Source organism: Oncorhynchus mykiss, chromosome 13 (assembly GCF_057628025.1).
Source record: "Oncorhynchus mykiss isolate SJ-2025 chromosome 13, ASM5762802v1, whole genome shotgun sequence".
Taxonomy (NCBI): Eukaryota; Metazoa; Chordata; class Actinopteri; order Salmoniformes; family Salmonidae; genus Oncorhynchus; species Oncorhynchus mykiss.
In genome coordinates, this window is record NC_143034.1 from 6,007,996 (window position 1) to 6,027,500 (window position 19,505).

The 19,505-nt window shown below is 48.0% G+C and overlaps 1 protein-coding gene across 3 annotated transcripts; it reads right to left on the bottom strand.

Annotated features, from left to right (window-relative positions):
* Positions 1-1,265: 1,265 nt before the first annotated feature.
* Positions 1,266-18,130, bottom strand: LOC110493331 (carbohydrate sulfotransferase 12). Of its 3 annotated transcripts, XM_036947949.2 has the most exons (6): positions 16,830-18,130; positions 16,329-16,392; positions 4,773-5,440; positions 3,720-3,860; positions 2,330-2,656; positions 1,266-2,093 (listed from the first exon to the last, which is right to left on the bottom strand). In XM_036947949.2, exons 3-6 carry the CDS (start codon positions 5,349-5,351, stop codon positions 1,821-1,823), a joined length of 1,320 nt encoding a protein of 439 aa, XP_036803844.2. In that variant the 5' UTR covers positions 5,352-5,440; positions 16,329-16,392; positions 16,830-18,130; the 3' UTR covers positions 1,266-1,820. The 3 variants fall into 3 exon arrangements, with proteins under 3 accessions (XP_036803844.2, XP_036803843.2, XP_090051053.1); XM_036947948.2 differs by lacking the exon at positions 16,830-18,130 and having other exon boundaries at positions 16,329-16,772; XM_090194927.1 differs by lacking the exon at positions 16,830-18,130 and having other exon boundaries at positions 16,185-16,475.
* Between the last annotated feature and the right edge of the window lie 1,375 nt (positions 18,131-19,505).

A 19,505-nucleotide genomic window follows, 5' to 3' on the forward strand; every position in this document is an offset into this window, starting at 1 on the left:
TGATAAATCCATTCATTTTAAAGAGACAGACATGGTGTTTCCTAATAAATCCATTCATTTTAAAGAGGCAGACATGGTGTTTCCTAATAAATCCATTCATTTTAAAGAGACAGACATGGTGTTTCCTAATAAATCCATTCATTTTAAAGAGACAGACATGGTGTTTCCTAATAAATCCATTCATTTTAAAGAGGCAGACATGGTGTTTCCTAATAAATCCATTCATTTTAAAGAGGCAGACATGGTGTTTCCTAATAAATCCATTCATTTTAAAGAGGCAGACATGGTGTTTCCTAATAAATCCATTCATTTTAAAGAGGCAGACATGGTGTTTCCTAATAAATCCATTCATTTTAAAGAGTGATGGTGAGGCAGACATGGTGTTTCCTAATAAATCCATTCATTTTAAAGGGGCAGACATGGTGTTTCCTAATAAATCCATTCATTTTAAAGAGGCAGACATGGTGTTTCCTAATAAATCCATTCATTTTAAAGAGACAGACATGGTGTTTCCTAATAAATCCATTCATTTTAAAGAGACAGACATGGTGTTTCCTGATAAATCCATTCATTTTAAAGAGGCAGACATGGTGTTTCCTAATAAATCCATTCATTTTAAAGAGGCAGACATGGTGTTTCCTAATAAATCCATTCATTTTAAAGAGGCAGACATGGTGTTTCCTAATAAATTCATTCATTTTACAGAGTGATGCAGACATGGTGTTTCCTAATAAATTCATTCATTTTAAAGAGGCAGACATGGTGTTTCCTAATAAATCCATTCATTTTAAAGAGGCAGACATGACTGATACATTATTAAACATTTGGTCCAGTGTATCTGAAACATGTCTCGGCTCCCGAGCGGCACAGCGGTCTGAGGCACTGCATCTCAGTGCAAGAGGCGTCACTACAGTCCCTGGCTCGAATCCAGGCTGTATCACATCCGGCTGTGATTGGAAGTCCCATAGGGCGGCGCACAATTGGCCCATCGTCGTCCGGGTTTGGCCCGGGGCCGCCCGGGTTTGGCCCGGGGCCGCCCGGGTTTGGCCCAGCGTCGTCCAGGTTTGGCCCGGGGCCGCCCGGGTTTGGCCCGGGGTAGGCCGTCACTGTAAATAAGAATTTGTTCTGAACTGACTTGCCTCGTTAAATAAAAAATATGACCTTCAGTAAGAAATAATAATGATAATAATGATAATAATGATAATAATGATGTTACAACTGAATTCTGTGTGAAAGTGGGACAAAACACACAAATGACTAAGCAATTTATTTCCCCAAAAATGTTTTATTTAAAAACGTTTTTTTTTTTACAGCACTATTCCCTTTAGAAAAATAACACTTAAATGGTTCTTCTCTCCTGATCGTGGAGAGCTAGAGGGTTGCGTTAGCTCCCTAAGTTAATGCCTAGGCTTTAGCTCAGTGGGCTAACAGCACAGCCTTGCGGCGGACTTGCATGTATACAGGGTTCAAATCCACGGCTCTCAGCCACATGTGTAAGGCATCAAGTGATGGAGCAGGCTCTGTGGTTTAGAATACCCAAACAGCCTATCAGTGATGGAGCAGGCTCTCTGGTTTAGGATACCCAAACAGCCTATCAGTGATGGAGCAGACTCTGGTTTAGAATACCCAAACAGCCTATCAGTGATGGAGCAGGCTCTCTGGTTTAGAATACCCAAACAGCCTATCAGTGATGGAGCAGGCTCTCTGGTTTAGAATACCCAAACAGCCTATCAGTGATGGAGCAGACTCTGGTTTAGAATACCCAAACAGCCTATCAGTGATGGAGCAGGCTCTCTGGTTTAGGATACCCAAACAGCCTATCAGTGATGGAGCAGACTCTCTGGTTTAGGATACCCAAACAGCTCAAAGTCTGGCTCATACAAACTGTACAGCTTCCTCCTCAACTCGGCCGGAACCTCAGCGAACCAATCCCGTTCCCAGCTGGTCGCCGTGCGGTTCCGGTTGCTAGGCGGGAACTTTATCTGGTCTTCCAGGCCCAGGATCCGGAGCAGCTGATCCGAGTCGTCCTCCAGGTTTTCCAGCGTGCCGATGAAATCATAGTGGATCTGACAGGGGTGACAGAGCCGGTACACCTGGAGAGGAGGAGAAGAATAAGTTAATTAAGTACAGTTGGGTTGAGAGCACACACATACACGCACACACAGACACACGCAGACTCATACACACACGCACAGACGCACACACACACACACCCACATACACGCACACGCAGACACACACGCGCAGACACACCCACATACACGCACACGCAGACTCACACACACACACACACACACACACACACACACACACACACACACCCACCCACCTGGCGCCAGTGTTCGTTGAATGGCTGCTCCTGCTCCGTCTGGGGGTCGAGGAGATACCGGACGAACTCAGAGAACGACGGCTGGATCCCCGCCTCGAACGCCTCCGCCGCTGACTCCGGAACCCTGGAGGTCCCGTTTTCGTTTCCATAACGACGTAGCATGACCGAGCCAAACTGGCGGTAGAAGTCTTCGTTGGGCTGTTGGAACTTGTTCCGGAAGGCGGAGATGAGTCGGACGAAGGGATCGCGGACAAACAGGAACTTGGTGTAACTCTGGAGTTTCACCCTCATCAGGTGACGGGAGAGACGGCCATACCTACGCCAGAACTATAGGAGGAGGAGGAGGAGGAGGAGGAGGAGGAGGAGGAGGAGGAGGAGGGAGGGGATGAGGATGGATAGAGTGAAGAGAAGGGGATAAAGAAGTTGGATGACGCGTCACTATTGTTCACACACACAGTATACACACAGTATACAGACAGTATACACACAGTATACAGACAGTATACACACAGTATACAGACAGTATACACACAGTACACACACAGTATACACACAGTATACACACAGTATACAGACAGTATACAGACAGTATACAGACAGTATACAGACAGTATACAGACAGTATACAGACAGTATACAGACAGTACACACACAGTATACACACAGTATACACACAGTATACAGACAGTATACACACAGTATACACACAGTATACACACAGTATACACACAGTATACACACAGTATACAGACAGTATACACACAGTATACAGACAGTATACACACAGTATACACACAGTATACAGACAGTATACACACAGTATACACACAGTATACAGACAGTATACACACAGTATACACACAGTATACAGACAGTATACAGACAGTATACACACAGTATACAGACAGTATACACACAGTATACACACAGTATACAGACAGTATACAGACAGTATACACACAGTATACACACAGTATACACACAGTATACAGACAGTATACAGACAGTATACACACAGTATACAGACAGTATACACACAGTATACAGACAGTATACACACAGTATACAGACAGTATACACACAGTATACACACAGTATACAGACAGTATACAGACAGTATACACACAGTATACAGACAGTATACACACAGTATACACACAGTATACACACAGTATACACACAGTATACAGACAGTATACACACAGTATACACACAGTATACAGACAGTATACACACAGTATACACACAGCATACAGACAGTATACACACAGCATACAGACAGTATACACAGAGCATACAGACAGTATACACACAGTATACAGACAGTATACACACAGTATTCAGACAGTATACACACAGTATACAGACAGTATACACACAGTATCCAGACCTTGGAGAAGGTGAGGTGCAGGGAGGAGTTGTGTATGAGGTCAGGGGGCAGGGCCTGGGGGTCGCGGTAAGGTTGTCCATCCGGAGCCAGCAGACCCTCAGAGAGAACCACCATTACACGCTTCCAGTTGGTACATGCTACCTAGAGAGAGGAGGAGGAGAGGAGGTGGAGGAGAGGAGGTGGAGGAGAGAAGGAGAGGAGGGGGGAGGAAAGGAGGTGAGGAGGGAGGAGAGAAGGAGAGGAGGAGGAGGATGGGAAGCGACGGGGTAGGAGGAGGATGGGAGGCGAAGGGGTAGGAGGAGGAGGATGGGAGGCGAAGGGGTAGGAGGACGAGGATGGGTGGGAGGCGACGGGGTAGGAGGAGGAAGAGGATGGGAGGTGAAGGGGTAGGAGGACGAGGATGGGAGGCGAAGGGTTAGGAGGAGGACGAGGATGGGAGGTGAAGGGGTAGGAGGAGGAGGATAGGAGGCGAAGGATTGGGAGGAAGAGGATGGGAGGTGAAGGGTTGGGAGGACAAGGATGGGAGGCGAAGGGGTAGGAGGAGGAGGATAGGAGGCGAAGGGGTAGGAGGAGGAGGACGAGGATGGGAGGCGAAGGGGTAGGAGGAGGATGGGAGGCGAAGGGTTGGGAGGAAGAGGATGGGAGGCGAGGGGGTAGGAGGAGGAAGAGGATGGGAGGCAAAGGGGTAGGAGGAGGAAGAGGATAGGAGGCGAAGGGGTAGGAGAAGGAAGAGGAGGAAGGGGATGGGAGGTGAACGGGTAGGAGGAGGAAGAGGATGGGAGGCGAAGGGGTAGGAGGAGGAAGAGGATGGGAGGTGAACGGGTAGGAGGAGGAAGAGGATGGGAGGCGAAGGGTTGGAGGATCAAATCTTTTTTTATATCAACAGTTGTCACATAGTGCTTTACAGACAGACAGCCTATCACTCCAAACAGCAAGCAATGCAGATGCAGAAGCACAGTGTCTAGGAAAAACTCCCTAGAAGGCAGGAACCTAGGAAGAAACCCAGAGGGGAACCCGGCTCTGAGGGGCGGACAGTCCTCTTCCCCTCCCTACCTTGGGAACATAGCAGTAGATGATCTCATGTCTGTCGTCTACGATCAGGTGGTTTAACTCCCGGTTGGGAATCTGGTCAAACGTCCGGAATTTTCCTGGGAATTCTAATGTTCCGTTCCCAGAACACATATGACTGATCCGCCTCCTCCTCTCCTCCTGTCTCCTCCCCTCCTCCTCTCTTTTCTCTTCCTCTGCCTGCCTCACTCTCTCCTCTTCTCGCTTCCCTTCCCTTCCTCTCCACCTCCCCTCCAGCTCTGAGGAGTCTGTTACTTGGGGGAGGGGGTGTTCCACCCCTGGGGGTTTGGGGGTCGCCCTCCTCCCCTCTCCAGGCCGGTCAGGCTCTGTGGTTCTGGGGGGTTTGTGGGTCGCTTGCTCCTCTGTGTCCCTGGGTGGGGGTTTGGTGGGTGTGGGGGAGCTGGGTGAGGTGGGGTGGGGGTGAGGGTCATGGGGGTAAAGGTCATGAGGGTCGTGGGGGTAGAGATTGAGCGCTCCCACGTCGTCCCAATAGAGGATGATGAGCAGGACCATTAACACAGACCCCAGCAGGAACGCCAGACGGAAGCATCGGGACGTTCCCATGGTTACCACAGCAGAGGGGGCGGAGTTATCTCAGCTCCATGGCCCGACGGTCACTAAGGGAAACACTTCCTGGTTGCCGACGACAACACCTGAGAGACAACAGGTGAAAAGAATCCAGGAGTCACAACAACACACATAAACTGTGTCTAAACACCTGGTAGAGTTAGTGGTTAGTGATCTGATCGAACACGTGGTAGAGTTAGTGATCTGATCAAACACGTGGTAGAGTTAGTGGTTAGTGACCTGATCAGGAAAAACTCCTAGCCCATGTATAAATATATACCTGTACATATTAATTCGTAATCCAATTCAAAACTTGCCTTGAGGCTGTATACAGGTATGTGATGCCGCCATCAGACGAGCTGCCAAAGCAACCATAAAACAAGGAATCCAAAACTTATTTGCCAGAGGCTCCACGTTTTCAAACACAGGTCATTTCATAGGCTACAGAGTCCCTCCATGGTCAAAGCAAAACTGCTGGGATTTAAATGATACAATATAGCAGCCGAGTAGATTTCTTAGTTCAAAAACCGTATGGTACCACCATAACTGAGGCCAACCTGAGGCCAACCTGAGGTCTACCTGAGGTCTACCTGAGGCCTACCTGAGGCCTACCTGAGGCCTACCTGAGGCCTACCTGAAGCCTACCTGAGGTCTACCTGAGGTCTACCTGAGGCCTACCTGAAGCCTACCTGAGGTCTACCTGAGGCCTACCTGTCTACCTGAGGCCTACCTGAGGTCTACCTGAGGCCTACCTGAAGTCTACCTGAGGCCTACCTGAAGTCTACCTGAGGCCTACCTGAAGTCTCAAACCTACAGGAGGGTAGCTCTCCAGGAACAGGGTTGGGCAGCCCTGCTCAAACCTACAGGAGGGTAGCTCTCCAGGAACAGGGTTGGGCAGCCCTGCTCAAACCTACAGGAGTGTAGCTCTCCAGGACACACAGGAAGAGAGAAGGCCAGAGAGTCAGCCCTACTATGGTTGATTAATGTGGATATCAGAAATGGTCCGTGGGAACAGCAGTGGATAGGACCAGGGTGTTAAACTCACAGGCTGCTGTGAAGAAACCTGAACTCAACCAACCCTCTCTGACCTCTCTCTCTCTGACTCTCTCTCTCTCTCTCCGTCTCTCTCTTTCTCTTTCTCAATTAATTTCAATTCAAGGGGATTTTATGGCATGGGAAACATGTGTTAACATTCTCTCTCGCTCTCTCTGTGTCTCTCTCTGTGTGTCTCCTCAGGGGAGAGATCTATTTTAAACACTCACAGGGCCTAATTTTATTTTTATTTTAACAGGGAAGACATACTGAGCCCTAGGTCTCTTTTTCAAATGTGCCCTGTATACATACGGGTCAAAATAACCATACAACGGACAATGACAATGAAATAAAGGACATGGTCTATCAGACAGTGTCCCTCATTTCATGGCAGACAGCAATGTATGGCAGACAGCTCTCTGTTCTCCCCCAACAGGACGAGTAGCCTATTCTCATCAGGCAGGTCTTTGAAACCTTGAATATGGGTTTCAAAATTGGGGATTTTTTCATATTTTTTTTATATATATACTTTGAAAGGAAATGCAGCTCTGTCTCGGGTTCTGCTGTTCAGCTGTTCTCTCTCTCTCTATGTGCTATTTCAAACCCACAGGACATAAATACAGTGCTTTAATAGCTACCACCAGTCAGCCTGCCAAAAATACCAGGCAGCAAGGAGAAGCTTTGTCAAGTTAGGTCATTTAAAAACAGACTTATAATATGAAATCATGTTTTAATATATTTTAATACGGCTATGAAATAAATAATTTAGATAGACAAATTGTATAATACCATAAGAATAAATAACATCGTATATAAAATATTTAGTAAAAATTCAGCTCATAGCTCAATCTGAAATATTATTCCACGCTGTAGGCAGACAGACAGACATAGATGACAGACAGACAGACGGACATACCGACAGACAGTGAGAGACAGACATAGCCGACAGACAGGTTAGTCCGCCTGAACATGTTGGGTTCTAGTCTGTCTGAACATGTTGGGTTCTAGTCCACCTGAACATGTTGAGTTCTAGTCCACCTGAACATGTTGGGTTCTAGTCTGTCTGAACATGTTGGGTTCTAGTCCACCTGAACATGTTGGGTTCTAGTCCACCTGAACATGTTGGGTTCTAGTCTGCCTGAACATGTTGGGTTCTAGTCTGCCTGAACATGTTGGGTTCTAGTCTGCCTGAACATGTTGGGTTCTAGTCCACCTGAACATGTTGGGTTCTAGTCTGTCTGGACATGTTGGGCTCTAGTCCACCTGAACATGTTGAGTTCTAGTCTGCCTGAACATGTTGGGCTCTAGTCCACCTGAACATGTTGGGTTCTAGTCTGTCTGAACATGTTGGGTTCTAGTCTGCCTGAACATGTTGGGTTCTAGTCTGCCTGAACATGTTGGGTTCTAGTCCACCTGAACATGTTGGGTTCTAGTCCACCTGAACATGTTGGGTTCTAGTCCACCTGAACATGTTGGGTTCTAGTCTGCCTGAACATGTTGGGTTCTAGTCCACCTGAACATGTTGGGTTCTAGTCTGCCTGAACATGTTGGGTTCTAGTCCACCTGAACATGTTGGGTTCTAGTCTGTCTGAACATGTTGGGTTCTAGTCTGCCTGAACATGTTGGGTTCTAGTCTGCCTGAACATGTTGGGTTCTAGTCTGCCTGAACATGTTGGGTTCTAGTCCACCTGAACATGTTGGGTTCTAGTCCACCTGAACATGTTGGGTTCTAGTCCACCTGAACATGTTGGGTTCTAGTCTGCCTGAACATGTTGGGTTCTAGTCCACCTGAACATGTTGGGTTCTAGTCCACCTGAACATGTTGGGTTCTAGTCCACCTGAACATGTTGGGTTCTAGTCCACCTGAACATGTTGGGTTCTAGTCCACCTGAACATGTTGGGTTATGTGCTATAGGGTGAATAATGTCTGACTGTTTTACCTCCATCACCACCAACTACTGAAATACTCCTTCGCCTCTCCCACCCACCCAACCACACACACTCTACAAACAACATTAATTTATACAGTAGACAGAGTATACAGCTCCTGTTGAACACAATGTAACCATTCACTGACCCACCCCTCTCTCGCTCTCTCTCTCAAGGCTATGCTCACTGAGTCTGTACATAGTCAGAGCTTTCCATACGTTTGGGTAAGTCACAGTGGTCAGGTATTCTGCCACTGTGTACTCTCTGTTTAGGGCCAAATAGCATTCCAGTTTGCTCTGATTTTTCTTTCCAATTTGTCAAATAATTATCTTTTGATTTTCTCATGATTCGGTTGGGTCTAATTGTGCTGCTGTCCTGGGGCTCTGTGAGGTCTGTTTGTGTTTGTGAACAGAGCCCCAGGACCAGCTTGCTTAAGGGACTCTTCTCCAGGTTCATCTCTCTGTAGGTGATAGCTTTGTTATTGAAGGTTTGGGAAACGCTTCCTTTTATAGGTGGTTGTAGAATTGAATTACTCTTTTCTGGATTTTGATCATTAGCGGGTATCGGTCTATTTCTGCTCTGTATTATTTGATGTTTTATGCTGTTACACAGAGGATTTTATAAAGTCGTACGTTTTTCCCCTCAAACACCACTTTCCATCCATTTGTATAGCAGACCCTCATGCCAAATTGAGTCAAACGTTTTTTTGAAAACAACAAAACATGAGACTTTGTTTTTGTTTGTTTGACAATTAGGGTGTGCAGGGTGAATACGTGGTCTATCGTACGGTAATTTGGTAAAAAGGGAAATTTGACGTTTGCTCAGTACATTGTTTTGACTGAGGAAATGTGCAAGTCTGCTGTTAATGCAGAGGGTTTTCCCAGGGTTGCTGTATCCACTTTTGTGGGTTGTAGTGATCAGTACTTGGTTCCAAATATTTGAGAAGAGCCAGGAACCAGGAAGTGTTTCCCCTAGAGCATCCCCCCCCCCCCCCCCCCCCCCCCCCCCAGCAGCAGAACACTCAGACTGGGTTCTCACTGCTCCTAGTAGAACATCTCCCCCCAGCAGCAGAACACCCAGACTGGGTTCTCACTGCTCCTAGTAGAACATCTCCCCCCCCCCCCCAGCAGAACACCCAGACTGGGTTCTTACTGCTCCTAGTAGAACATCTCCCCCCAGCAGCAGAACACTCAGACTGGGTTCTTACTGCTCCTAATAGAGCATCTCCCCCCCAGCAGCAGAACACTCAGACTGGGTTCTCACTGCTCCTACTAGAACATCCCCCCCCCCCCCCAGCAGAACACCCAGACTGGGTTCTTACTGCTCCTAGTAGAACATCTCCCCCCAGCAGCAGAACACTCAGACTGGGTTCTTACTGCTCCTAATAGAGCATCTCCCCCCCAGCAGCAGAACACTCAGACTGGGTTCTTACTGCTCCTAGTAGAGCATCTCCCCCCAGCAGAACACTCAGACTGGGTTCTCACTGCTCCTAGTAGAACATCCCCCCCCCCCCCAGCAGCAGAACACTCAGACTGGGTTCTCACTGCTCCTAGTAGAACATCTCCCCCAGCAGCAAAACACTCAGACTGGGTTCTCACTGCTCCTAGTAGAACATCTCCCCCCAGCAGCAAAACACTCAGACTGGGTTCTCACTGCTCCTAGTAGAACATCTCCCCCCAGCAGCAAAACACTCAGACTGGGTTCTCACTGCTCCTAGTAGAACATCTCCCCCCAGCAGCAAAACACTCAGACTGGGTTCTCACTGCTCCTAGTAGAACTCAGCTATGCGAAAGTGAAAGTCTGTGCTTGCATACTCCTTCAAAAGAACTTTGCTTAAAATAAACGAGAACAAAAAAAAGTAGCAATATGACTGTTTGTCCCTCTTGAGACAACATAGCCAGTAACACTTTCTTAAAATAGTCTGAATTAATCTAAGATAAATCAAGAAATCTGAAAATAATTGTGATGTTTTTTTTTTACAAGGTCTTAGTCGTGCATTTTTACATCTACAATTGGGGCAGTAATTCTCAAGTGAACTTGCATGAAAACTAGTCGTCTCTTGTTGAATAACAACAAACACTTAATTGAAGAATCACGTCCATAGTTCCCAATCCTACTAGGAGTAGAACTCTTGACCAATGACGAACGAAGGGGCATAGACATCGGCTACCGAACCTCAACTTGCCTCAATAAAACATTCTGTGTGCGTGAACAGCCCCCAAAAACCTGCCCGAAGATCAAAACGTCACAAAACTTTGTCCTAATACAGGTCCTAATACAGGTCCCAATACAGGTCCCAATACAGGTCCCACCACAGGTCCCACCACAGGTCCCAATACAGGTCCCAATACAGGTCCTAATACAGGTCCTAATACAGGTCCCAATACAGGTCCCAATACAGGTCCCACCACAGGTCCTAATACAGGTCCAAATACAGGTCTCATCACAGGTCCCAATACAGGTCCCAATACAGGTCCTAATACAGGTCCCAATACAGGTCCTAATACAGGTCCACAGTAGACCCAGTCTCTACAGTGGACCCAGTCTCCACAGTGGACCCAGTCTCCACAGTAGACCCAGTCTCCACAGTGGACCCAGTCTCTACAGTAGACCCAGTCTCCACAGTAGACCCAGTCTCCACAGTAGACCCAGTCTCTACAGTAGACCCAGTCTCCACAGTAGACCCAGTCTCCACAGTGGACCCAGTCTCCACAGTGGACCCAGTCTCCACAGTAGTCCCAGTCTCTACAGTAGACCCAGTCTCCACAGTAGACCCAGTCTCCACAGTGGACCCAGTCTCCACAGTAGACCCAGTCTCCACAGTGGACCCAGTCTCCACAGTAGACCCAGTCTCCACAGTAGACCCAGTCTCCACAGTGGACCCAGTCTCCACAGTGGACCCAGTATTCACAGTAGACCCAGTCTCCACAGTAGACCCAGTCTCCACAGTGGACCCAGTCTCCACAGTAGACCCAGTCTCCACAGTGGACCCAGTCTCCACAGTCTCCACAGTAGACCCAGTCTCCCCAGTAGACCCAGTCTTCACAGTAGACCCAGTCTCCACAGTAGACCCAGTCTCCACAGTAGACCCAGTCTCCACAGTAGACCCAGTCTCCACAGTGGACCCAGTCTCCACAGTAGACCCAGTCTCCACAGTCTCCACAGTAGACCCAGTCTCCCCAGTAGTCCCAGTCTCCACAGTCTCCACAGTAGACCCAGTCTCCACAGAAGACCCAGTCTCCACAGTAGACCCAGTCTCCACAGTCTCCACAGTAGACCCAGTCTCCCCAGTAGACCCAGTCTCCACAATCTCCACAGTAGACCCAGTCTCCACAGTAGACCCAGTCTCCACAGTGGACCCAGTCTCCCCAGTAGACCCAGTCTCCCCAGTAGACCCAGTCTCCCCAGTGGACCCAGTCTCCACAGTAGACCCAGTCTCCCCAGTAGACCCAGTCTCCCCAGTAGACCCAGTCTCCACAGTGGACCCAGTCTCCACAGTGGACCCAGTCTCCACAGTAGTCCCAGTCTCCACAGTCTCCACAGTAGACCCAGTCTCCACAGTAGACCCAGTCTCCACAGTGGACCCAGTCTCCACAGTGGACCCAGTCTCCACAGTAGACCCAGTCTCCACAGTAGACCCAGTCTCCACAGTAGACCCAGTCTCCACAGTAGACCCAGTCTCCACAGTGGACCCAGTCTCTACAGTGGACCCAGTCTCCACAGTAGACCCAGTCTCCACAGTAGACCCAGTCTCCACAGTGGACCCAGTCTCTACAGTGGACCCAGTCTCCACAGTAGACCCAGTCTCCACAGTAGACCCAGTCTCCACAGTAGACCCAGTCTCCCCAGTAGACCCAGTCTCCACAGTGGACCCAGTCTCCACAGTGGACCCAGTCTCCACAGTAGTCCCAGTCTCCACAGTCTCCACAGTAGACCCAGTCTCCACAGTAGACCCAGTCTCCACAGTGGACCCAGTCTCCACAGTGGACCCAGTCTCCACAGTAGACCCAGTCTCCACAGTAGACCCAGTCTCCACAGTAGACCCAGTCTCCACAGTGGACCCAGTCTCCACAGTGGACCCAGTCTCCACAGTGGACCCAGTCTCCACAGTAGTCCCAGTCTCCACAGTCTCCACAGTAGACCCAGTCTCCACAGTAGACCCAGTCTCCACAGTGGACCCAGTCTCCACAGTGGACCCAGTCTCCACAGTAGACCCAGTCTCCACAGTAGACCCAGTCTCCACAGTGGACCCAGTCTCTACAGTGGACCCAGTCTCCACAGTAGACCCAGTCTCCACAGTAGACCCAGCCTCCACAGTAGACCCAGTCTCCACAGTAGTCCCAGTCTCCACAGTCTCCACAGTAGACCCAGTCTCCACAGTAGACCCAGTCTCCACAGTAGACCCAGTCTCCACAGTAGTCCCAGTCTCCACAGTCTCCACAGTAGACCCAGTCTCCACAGTAGACCCAGTCTCCACAGTAGACCCAGTCTCCACAGTAGACCCAGTCTCCACAGTAGTCCCAGTCTCCACAGTCTCCACAGTAGACCCAGCCTCCACAGTAGACCCAGCCTCTTTATTCCTCTATCTGTTCATAAATAACTTTTTCCAGTTGCACTTTTCCTGCCCTTCTTGTGGATAGGGGATCACTGCAGCATGTTTCGTATCCCTGGAAACTCTACCCTGCTCAACAGAGATGTTGAGCAGGGTAGAGCACAATTTCTTTAAAACCTGGCAGGGATAATGTTGAGACCTATAGCTTTATAGCAGTTTAGTTCAGACAGTCTCTTGACACCTTCAGCCTGAGACACTGCTGTAAAGGAAAAGGCTTCCGCTTGTACATCCATCTTGGAGTAATAACCTAGGACCCTCCCCTCCCCTCCAGTACATTCATATTGGAGTAATAACCTAGGACCCTGCTCTCCAGTACATCCATCTTGGAGTAATAACCTAGGACCCTCCCCTCCCCTCCAGTACATCCATCTTGGAGTAACAACCTAGGACCCCCCCCCCCCCCTCCAGAAACATCTATCTTGGAGTAATAACCTAGGACCCTCCTCTCCAGTACATCCATCTTGGAGTAACAACCTAGGACCCTCCCCTCCACTACATCCATCTTGGAGTAATAACCTAGGACCCTCCCCTCCCCTCCAGTACATCCATCTTGGAGTAATAACCTAGGACCATCCCCTCCACTACATCCATCTTGGAGTAATAACCTAGGACCCTCCCCTCCAGTACATTCATCTTGGAGTAATAACCTAGGACCCTCCCCTCCAGTACATCCATCTTGGAGTAATAACCTAGGACCCGACCCTCCAGTACATCCATCTTAGAGTAATAACCTAGGACCCTCCCCTCCAGTATATCCATCGTAGAGTAATAACCTAGGACCGTCCAGTACATCATTCTTGGAGTAATAACCTAGGACCCTCCCCTCCAGTACATCCATCTTGGAGTAACAACCTAGCCCCCCCCCCCCCCCCCCTCCTCCAGTACATCTATCTTGGAGTAATAACCTAGGACCCTCCTCTCCAGTACATCCATCTTGGAGTAATAACCTAGGACCCTCCCCTCCCCTCCAGTACATCCATCTTGGAGTAACAACCTAGGACCCCCCCCCCCCCCTCCACTACATCCATCTTGGAGTAATAACCTAGGACCCTCCCCTCCAGTACATCCATCTTGGAGTAATAACCTAGGACCCGACCCTCCAGTACATCCATCTTGGAGTAATAACCTAGGACCCTCCCCTCCACAACATCCATCTTGGAGTAATAACCTAGGACCCTCCCCTCCAGTACATCCATCTTGGAGTAATAACCTAGGACCCTCCCGTCCAGTACATCTATCTTGGAGTAATAACCTAGGACCCTCCTCTCCAGTACATCCATCTTGGAGTAATAACCTAGGACCCTCCCCTCCAGTACATCCATCTTGGAGTAATAATCTAGGACCCTCCCGTCCCCTCCTGTACATCCATCTTGGAGTAATAACCTAGGACCCTCCCCTACACTACATCCATCTTGGAGTAATAACCTAGGACCCTCACCTCCAGTACATCCATCTTGGAGTAATAACCTAGGACCCTCCCCTCCAGTACATCCATCTTGGAGTAATAACCTAGGACCCTCCCCTCCAGTACATCCATCTTGGAGTAATAACCTAGGACCCTCCCCTCCAGTACATCCATCTTGGAGTAATAACCTAGGACCCTCCCCTCCAGTACATCCATCTTGGAGTAATAACCTAGGACCCTCCCCTCCAGTACATCCATCTTGGAGTAATAACCTAGGACCCTCCCCTCCAGTACATCCATCTTGGAGTAATAACCTAGGACCCTCCCCTCCAGTACATCCATCTTGGAGTAATAACCTAGGACCCTCCCCTCCACAACATCCATCTTGGAGTAATAACCTAGGACCCTCCCCTCCAGTACATCCATCTTAGAGTAATAACCTAGGACCCTCCCGTCCAGTACATCTATCTTGGAGTAATAACCTAGGACCCTCCTCTCCAGTACATCCATCTTGGAGTAATAACCTAGGACCCTCCCCTCCAGTACATCCATCTTGGAGTAATAATCTAGGACCCTCCCGTCCCCTCCTGTACATCCATCTTGGAGTAATAACCTAGGACCCTCCCCTACACTACATCCATCTTGGAGTAATAACCTAGGACCCTCCCCTCCAGTACATCCATCTTAGAGTAATAACCTAGGACCCTCCCGTCCAGTACATCTATCTTGGAGTAATAACCTAGGACCCTCCTCTCCAGTACATCCATCTTGGAGTAATAACCTAGGACCCTCCCCTCCAGTACATCCATCTTGGAGTAATAATCTAGGACCCTCCCGTCCAGTACATCTATCTTGGAGTAATAACCTAGGACCCTCCTCTCCAGTACATCCATCTTGGAGTAATAACCTAGGACCCTCCTCTCCAGTACATCCATCTTGGAGTAATAACCTAGGACCCTCCCCTACACTACATCCATCTTGGAGTAATAACCTAGGACCCGACCCTCCAGTACATCCATCTTGGAGTAATAACCTAGGACCCTCCCCTCCAGTACATCCATCTTGGAGTAATAACCTAGGACCCTCCCCTCCAGTACATCCATCTTGGAGTAATAACCTAGGACCCTCCCCTCCAGTACATCCATCTTGGAGTAATAACCTAGGACCCTCCCCTCCAGTACACCCATCTTGGAGTTATAACCTAGGACCTGACCCAACCCTCCAGTACATCCTTAGGGTGATGTGTCTAGTGAAAGCATCTTCCTCTTTGGTTCTGTTATAGTCTTGATTTAATGGCCTCTGGGATTTCCTGATTCATCCAATGTTCAGTTCTTTGTTTAATTCTAAAGGTTTTCCATGGAGCCACTATATCCACAGTGTTTAAGAAACAGTTGTTTAAACTGTCCCATGATTATCGATGTCTCAACCAAATATTACCCACATGTCCACTTTGAAATGATGTGGTGAGCCCAGTGCATCTCTCTCTCTCTCTCTCGCTCTCTAACACAATCACTCTCTCTTTAGGCTGTCTCTCTCTCTCTCTCTCAAACACAATCACGCTCTCTTTCCCTCTCTTTAGGCTACCCCTCTCTCTCCTCTCTCCTTCCTTCCACTGCGGTTTCCTGCAATCATCCAGGGCCTGTCCTGCCAAGATATAGCCAGTAACTCCCGCTTCCAACTGTACACGTATTCTCTTTTCTCTCTCCCCTTACTCTTAACGTCTATGTTGAGATCACTGTGTATTCCCCATTTCCCCAATCCCCGCAGACAAATTTTATAAATCCCGATTAATGTCAAATAACGGCCACACAGCAGGCAATAACAGTAAAATGACATCGGTTAACTAACATACCAGCTGTTTTAGTCGATTTGTTACCGGAAAGAAGAAAGAGGAAGCCCCTCCGCTGAAAGTACAAACTGTTCTATTCACAATAACATCCGGCCGGTTTTAAATGTTTATTTTTAATTTTTCTTAACTAACGGTTTTTTCGTTTACCTCTTTGTTCGCTTCCATGGTCGCGCACCGGCCCCTCGACGTGGAACAGGGTGTGAAGTCTGGTCTGTAGATGAGGGAGAGAGAGCAGCACATAGTAGAGCACACAAAGCAACTGGACGCGACCCGAGGACCGAGCACTGCAAAGACAATCGCGAGACTTCTTGTGATCTCGTCTATCACCTCGGCAGTCTATAGATTGTAGACCCGGGAAGGTAGCTGCAGCTCAATATGGGTATTTTATGTGTTATATTTTATTTGACATTTATTTAAACTAGGCAAGTCCGTTTAGAACAAATTCTTATTTGCAATGACGTTCTACCCCTGCCAAACCCTAACCCGGACGACGCTGGGCCAATTGTGCGCCGCCCTATAGGACTCCCAATTACAGCCGGTTATGGTACGGCCTGGAATCAAACCAGGGTCTGTAGTGACGCCTCTAGCACTAAGACGTAAAGTTAGGAAATGGGTTAGGGTTAGCAAAAATGCAACAAAAAAATCTACCTTCGACATTCATTTGACGAAAGCTGGATCCCATCTAGCCATACCCTCCGTATGGCGACCGGAGTGTGGGCGAATGGGTGTGTCGAAAGGAAAGTGGTGGGCGTGTGGAAAGGAGAGGGTGCGTCGAAAGCTTTCTGCTATAGGTTACATGGTTTTGATTGAGGGATGTTTTTTTTCTTCCGTTTCTTACCACACAGCTTCCATACATTGTGCTTCCATACAATGAGTTTCCCGACATTGAGCTTCCATACGGCGAGAGTTTGGACTTATGTTCTGAAGCCAGAGGATGAGTGTGCATCTTATTTCACTGTTAGTTTTACACAACGTATTGTAAATGTGCAGCTATAAAACGGATTGTTTATGTTTTATTAGAGGTACAGGGTGATGGTTACTGTCAGACTGGTCTCATAGACTAGATGTAACATAGTAAACGTAAATCCAGGACAGATTGATATGGTAACATAGTATAAACGTAAATCCAGGATAGATTGATATGGTAAGTATGATATGGTTAGATAAGACAGAAGGTCACTTAAGGCAGAAACGAAAGGAGGGTGGTTGTGAACGTCTAGCAACCCAGAGGTTGCATGTCCAAGTCTCATCCTGGACAACGTTAGTATTTTAGCTAATCAGAAACTTTGCAGCTACTTACTACGGTTTGTCTACTTTGTAACTACTTCGCATGTTAGCTAACCTTTTCCCCTGACCTAACTTCTAACCAACCTTAACCCTAACACCTAGCCTAACTAACGTTTTGCCACCTAGCTAACATTAGCCACAAGAAATGTGGAATTTGTAACATATCAATTATGATGGACATCCACAAATGAATATATACCATACTAAACGTAACATATCATGCTAAATGGAATGTGTCGGACTGTGACCGTCACCCTGATACTACATTGAACAAAAAATATAAATGCAACGATTTTACTGAGTTTCAGTTCATACAAGGAAATCAGTCAATTGAAATAAATGCATTAGGCCCTAATCTATGGATTTCACAGGACTCAAATCAAAGTTTATTTGTCACGTGTGCCGACCTTACAGTGAAATGCTTACTTACAGACTCTAACCAATAGTGCGAAAAAAAGGTATGTGTGTAGGTAAGTAAAGAAATGTTGCTGTCTGCTATTTACCCAGTACAGTAGAAACCAGGAGTCCACTTCTCCATACACGCTGTCTGCCATCTACCCAGTACAGTAGAAACCTGGAGTCCACTTCTCCATACACGCTGTCTGCCATCTACCCAGTACAGTAGAAACCAGGAGTCCACTTCTCCATACACGCTGTCTGCCATCTACCCAGTACAGTAGAAACCAGGAGTCCACTTCTCCATACACGCTGTCTGCCATCTACCCAGTACAGTAGAAACCAGGAGTCCACTTCTCCATACACGCTGTCTGCCATCTACCCAGTACAGTAGAAACCAGGAGTCCACTTCTCCATACACGCTGTCTGCCATCTACCCAGTACAGTAGAAACCAGGAGTCCACTTCTCCATACACGCTGTCTGCCATCTACCCAGTACAGTAGAAACCAGGAGTCCACTTCTCCATACACGCTGTCTGCCATCTACCCAGTACAGTAGAAACCAGGAGTCCACTTCTCCATACACGCTGTCTGCCATCTACCCAGTACAGTAGAAACCAGGAGTCCACTTCTCCATACACGCTGTCTGCCATCTACCCAGTACAGTAGAAACCAGGAGTCCACTTCTCCATACACGCTGTCTGCTACAGAGTGGCATTTACCCGCTGAAATCGGTTACAATGCCGAACTGCAGTCAGGTCAAGACCCCTGGTGTGACAGTTTGTGCAGAAACCCTCAGTTTCATCAGCTGTCCGGGTCGCTGGTCTCAAGACGACCCCACAGATGAAATAGCCGGATGTGGAGGTCCTGGGCTGGCGTGGTTACAAGTGGTCTGCCCGTTGTGAGACTGGTTGGACGTACTGCCAAATTCTCTAAAACGATGTTTTGGAAATTGGTACTGTAGTAACCTGGTATATTTATGTTAAGTATTATGTTTACCAATAGATGGCAGTATTGACTCAATACGGGGTTTGCTTTTAAGAAGCATCCTAAAACACTACATATTTGTCGATGAGGATAACTATGGAGGACAGCGTTGGATTTGTTTGCCACGCATTCGACGGAGAGTTTGGCGCGCGACGCTGGATGCGAGACTAAAGGGAGCGGTGGAAGATTCTGGAGGATGGATTCCCGGGTAGTACAAATTATTGACTGTGTGCGGGGAGAGAGAATTGGAAAAGATGGCTTTGGCAACAATAGGTTCGCTACCACCAGTTATCCTACAAATCAGGAATGGGAGGAGTACTGTGAAATAATGTAAAATGTCTTTGCTGCTAATGAAATAACTGATGCCGCTAAACAGAAATCCAGACTCATACGCGTTGTCGGTGGACAAACATGCAACTCAATGAGGAACCTGTTGCGCCCTGATAAACCATTCATAGCAATGCGCTGGTTTCAAAGAAGGGGAAGCAGCCAATAAACTGTTTATCGTTGCTAAGGCCAACACATAGCGTCTGACTGTAAATTCAAACATGAAAAGTGTGATGCATGTGGGATGATAGGACTTTGCGAGGGCGTGCCGCAATAAGAAAACGCAACGGACTTTACAGCAAAGAGAGAACGGACAGAGAACCAAAT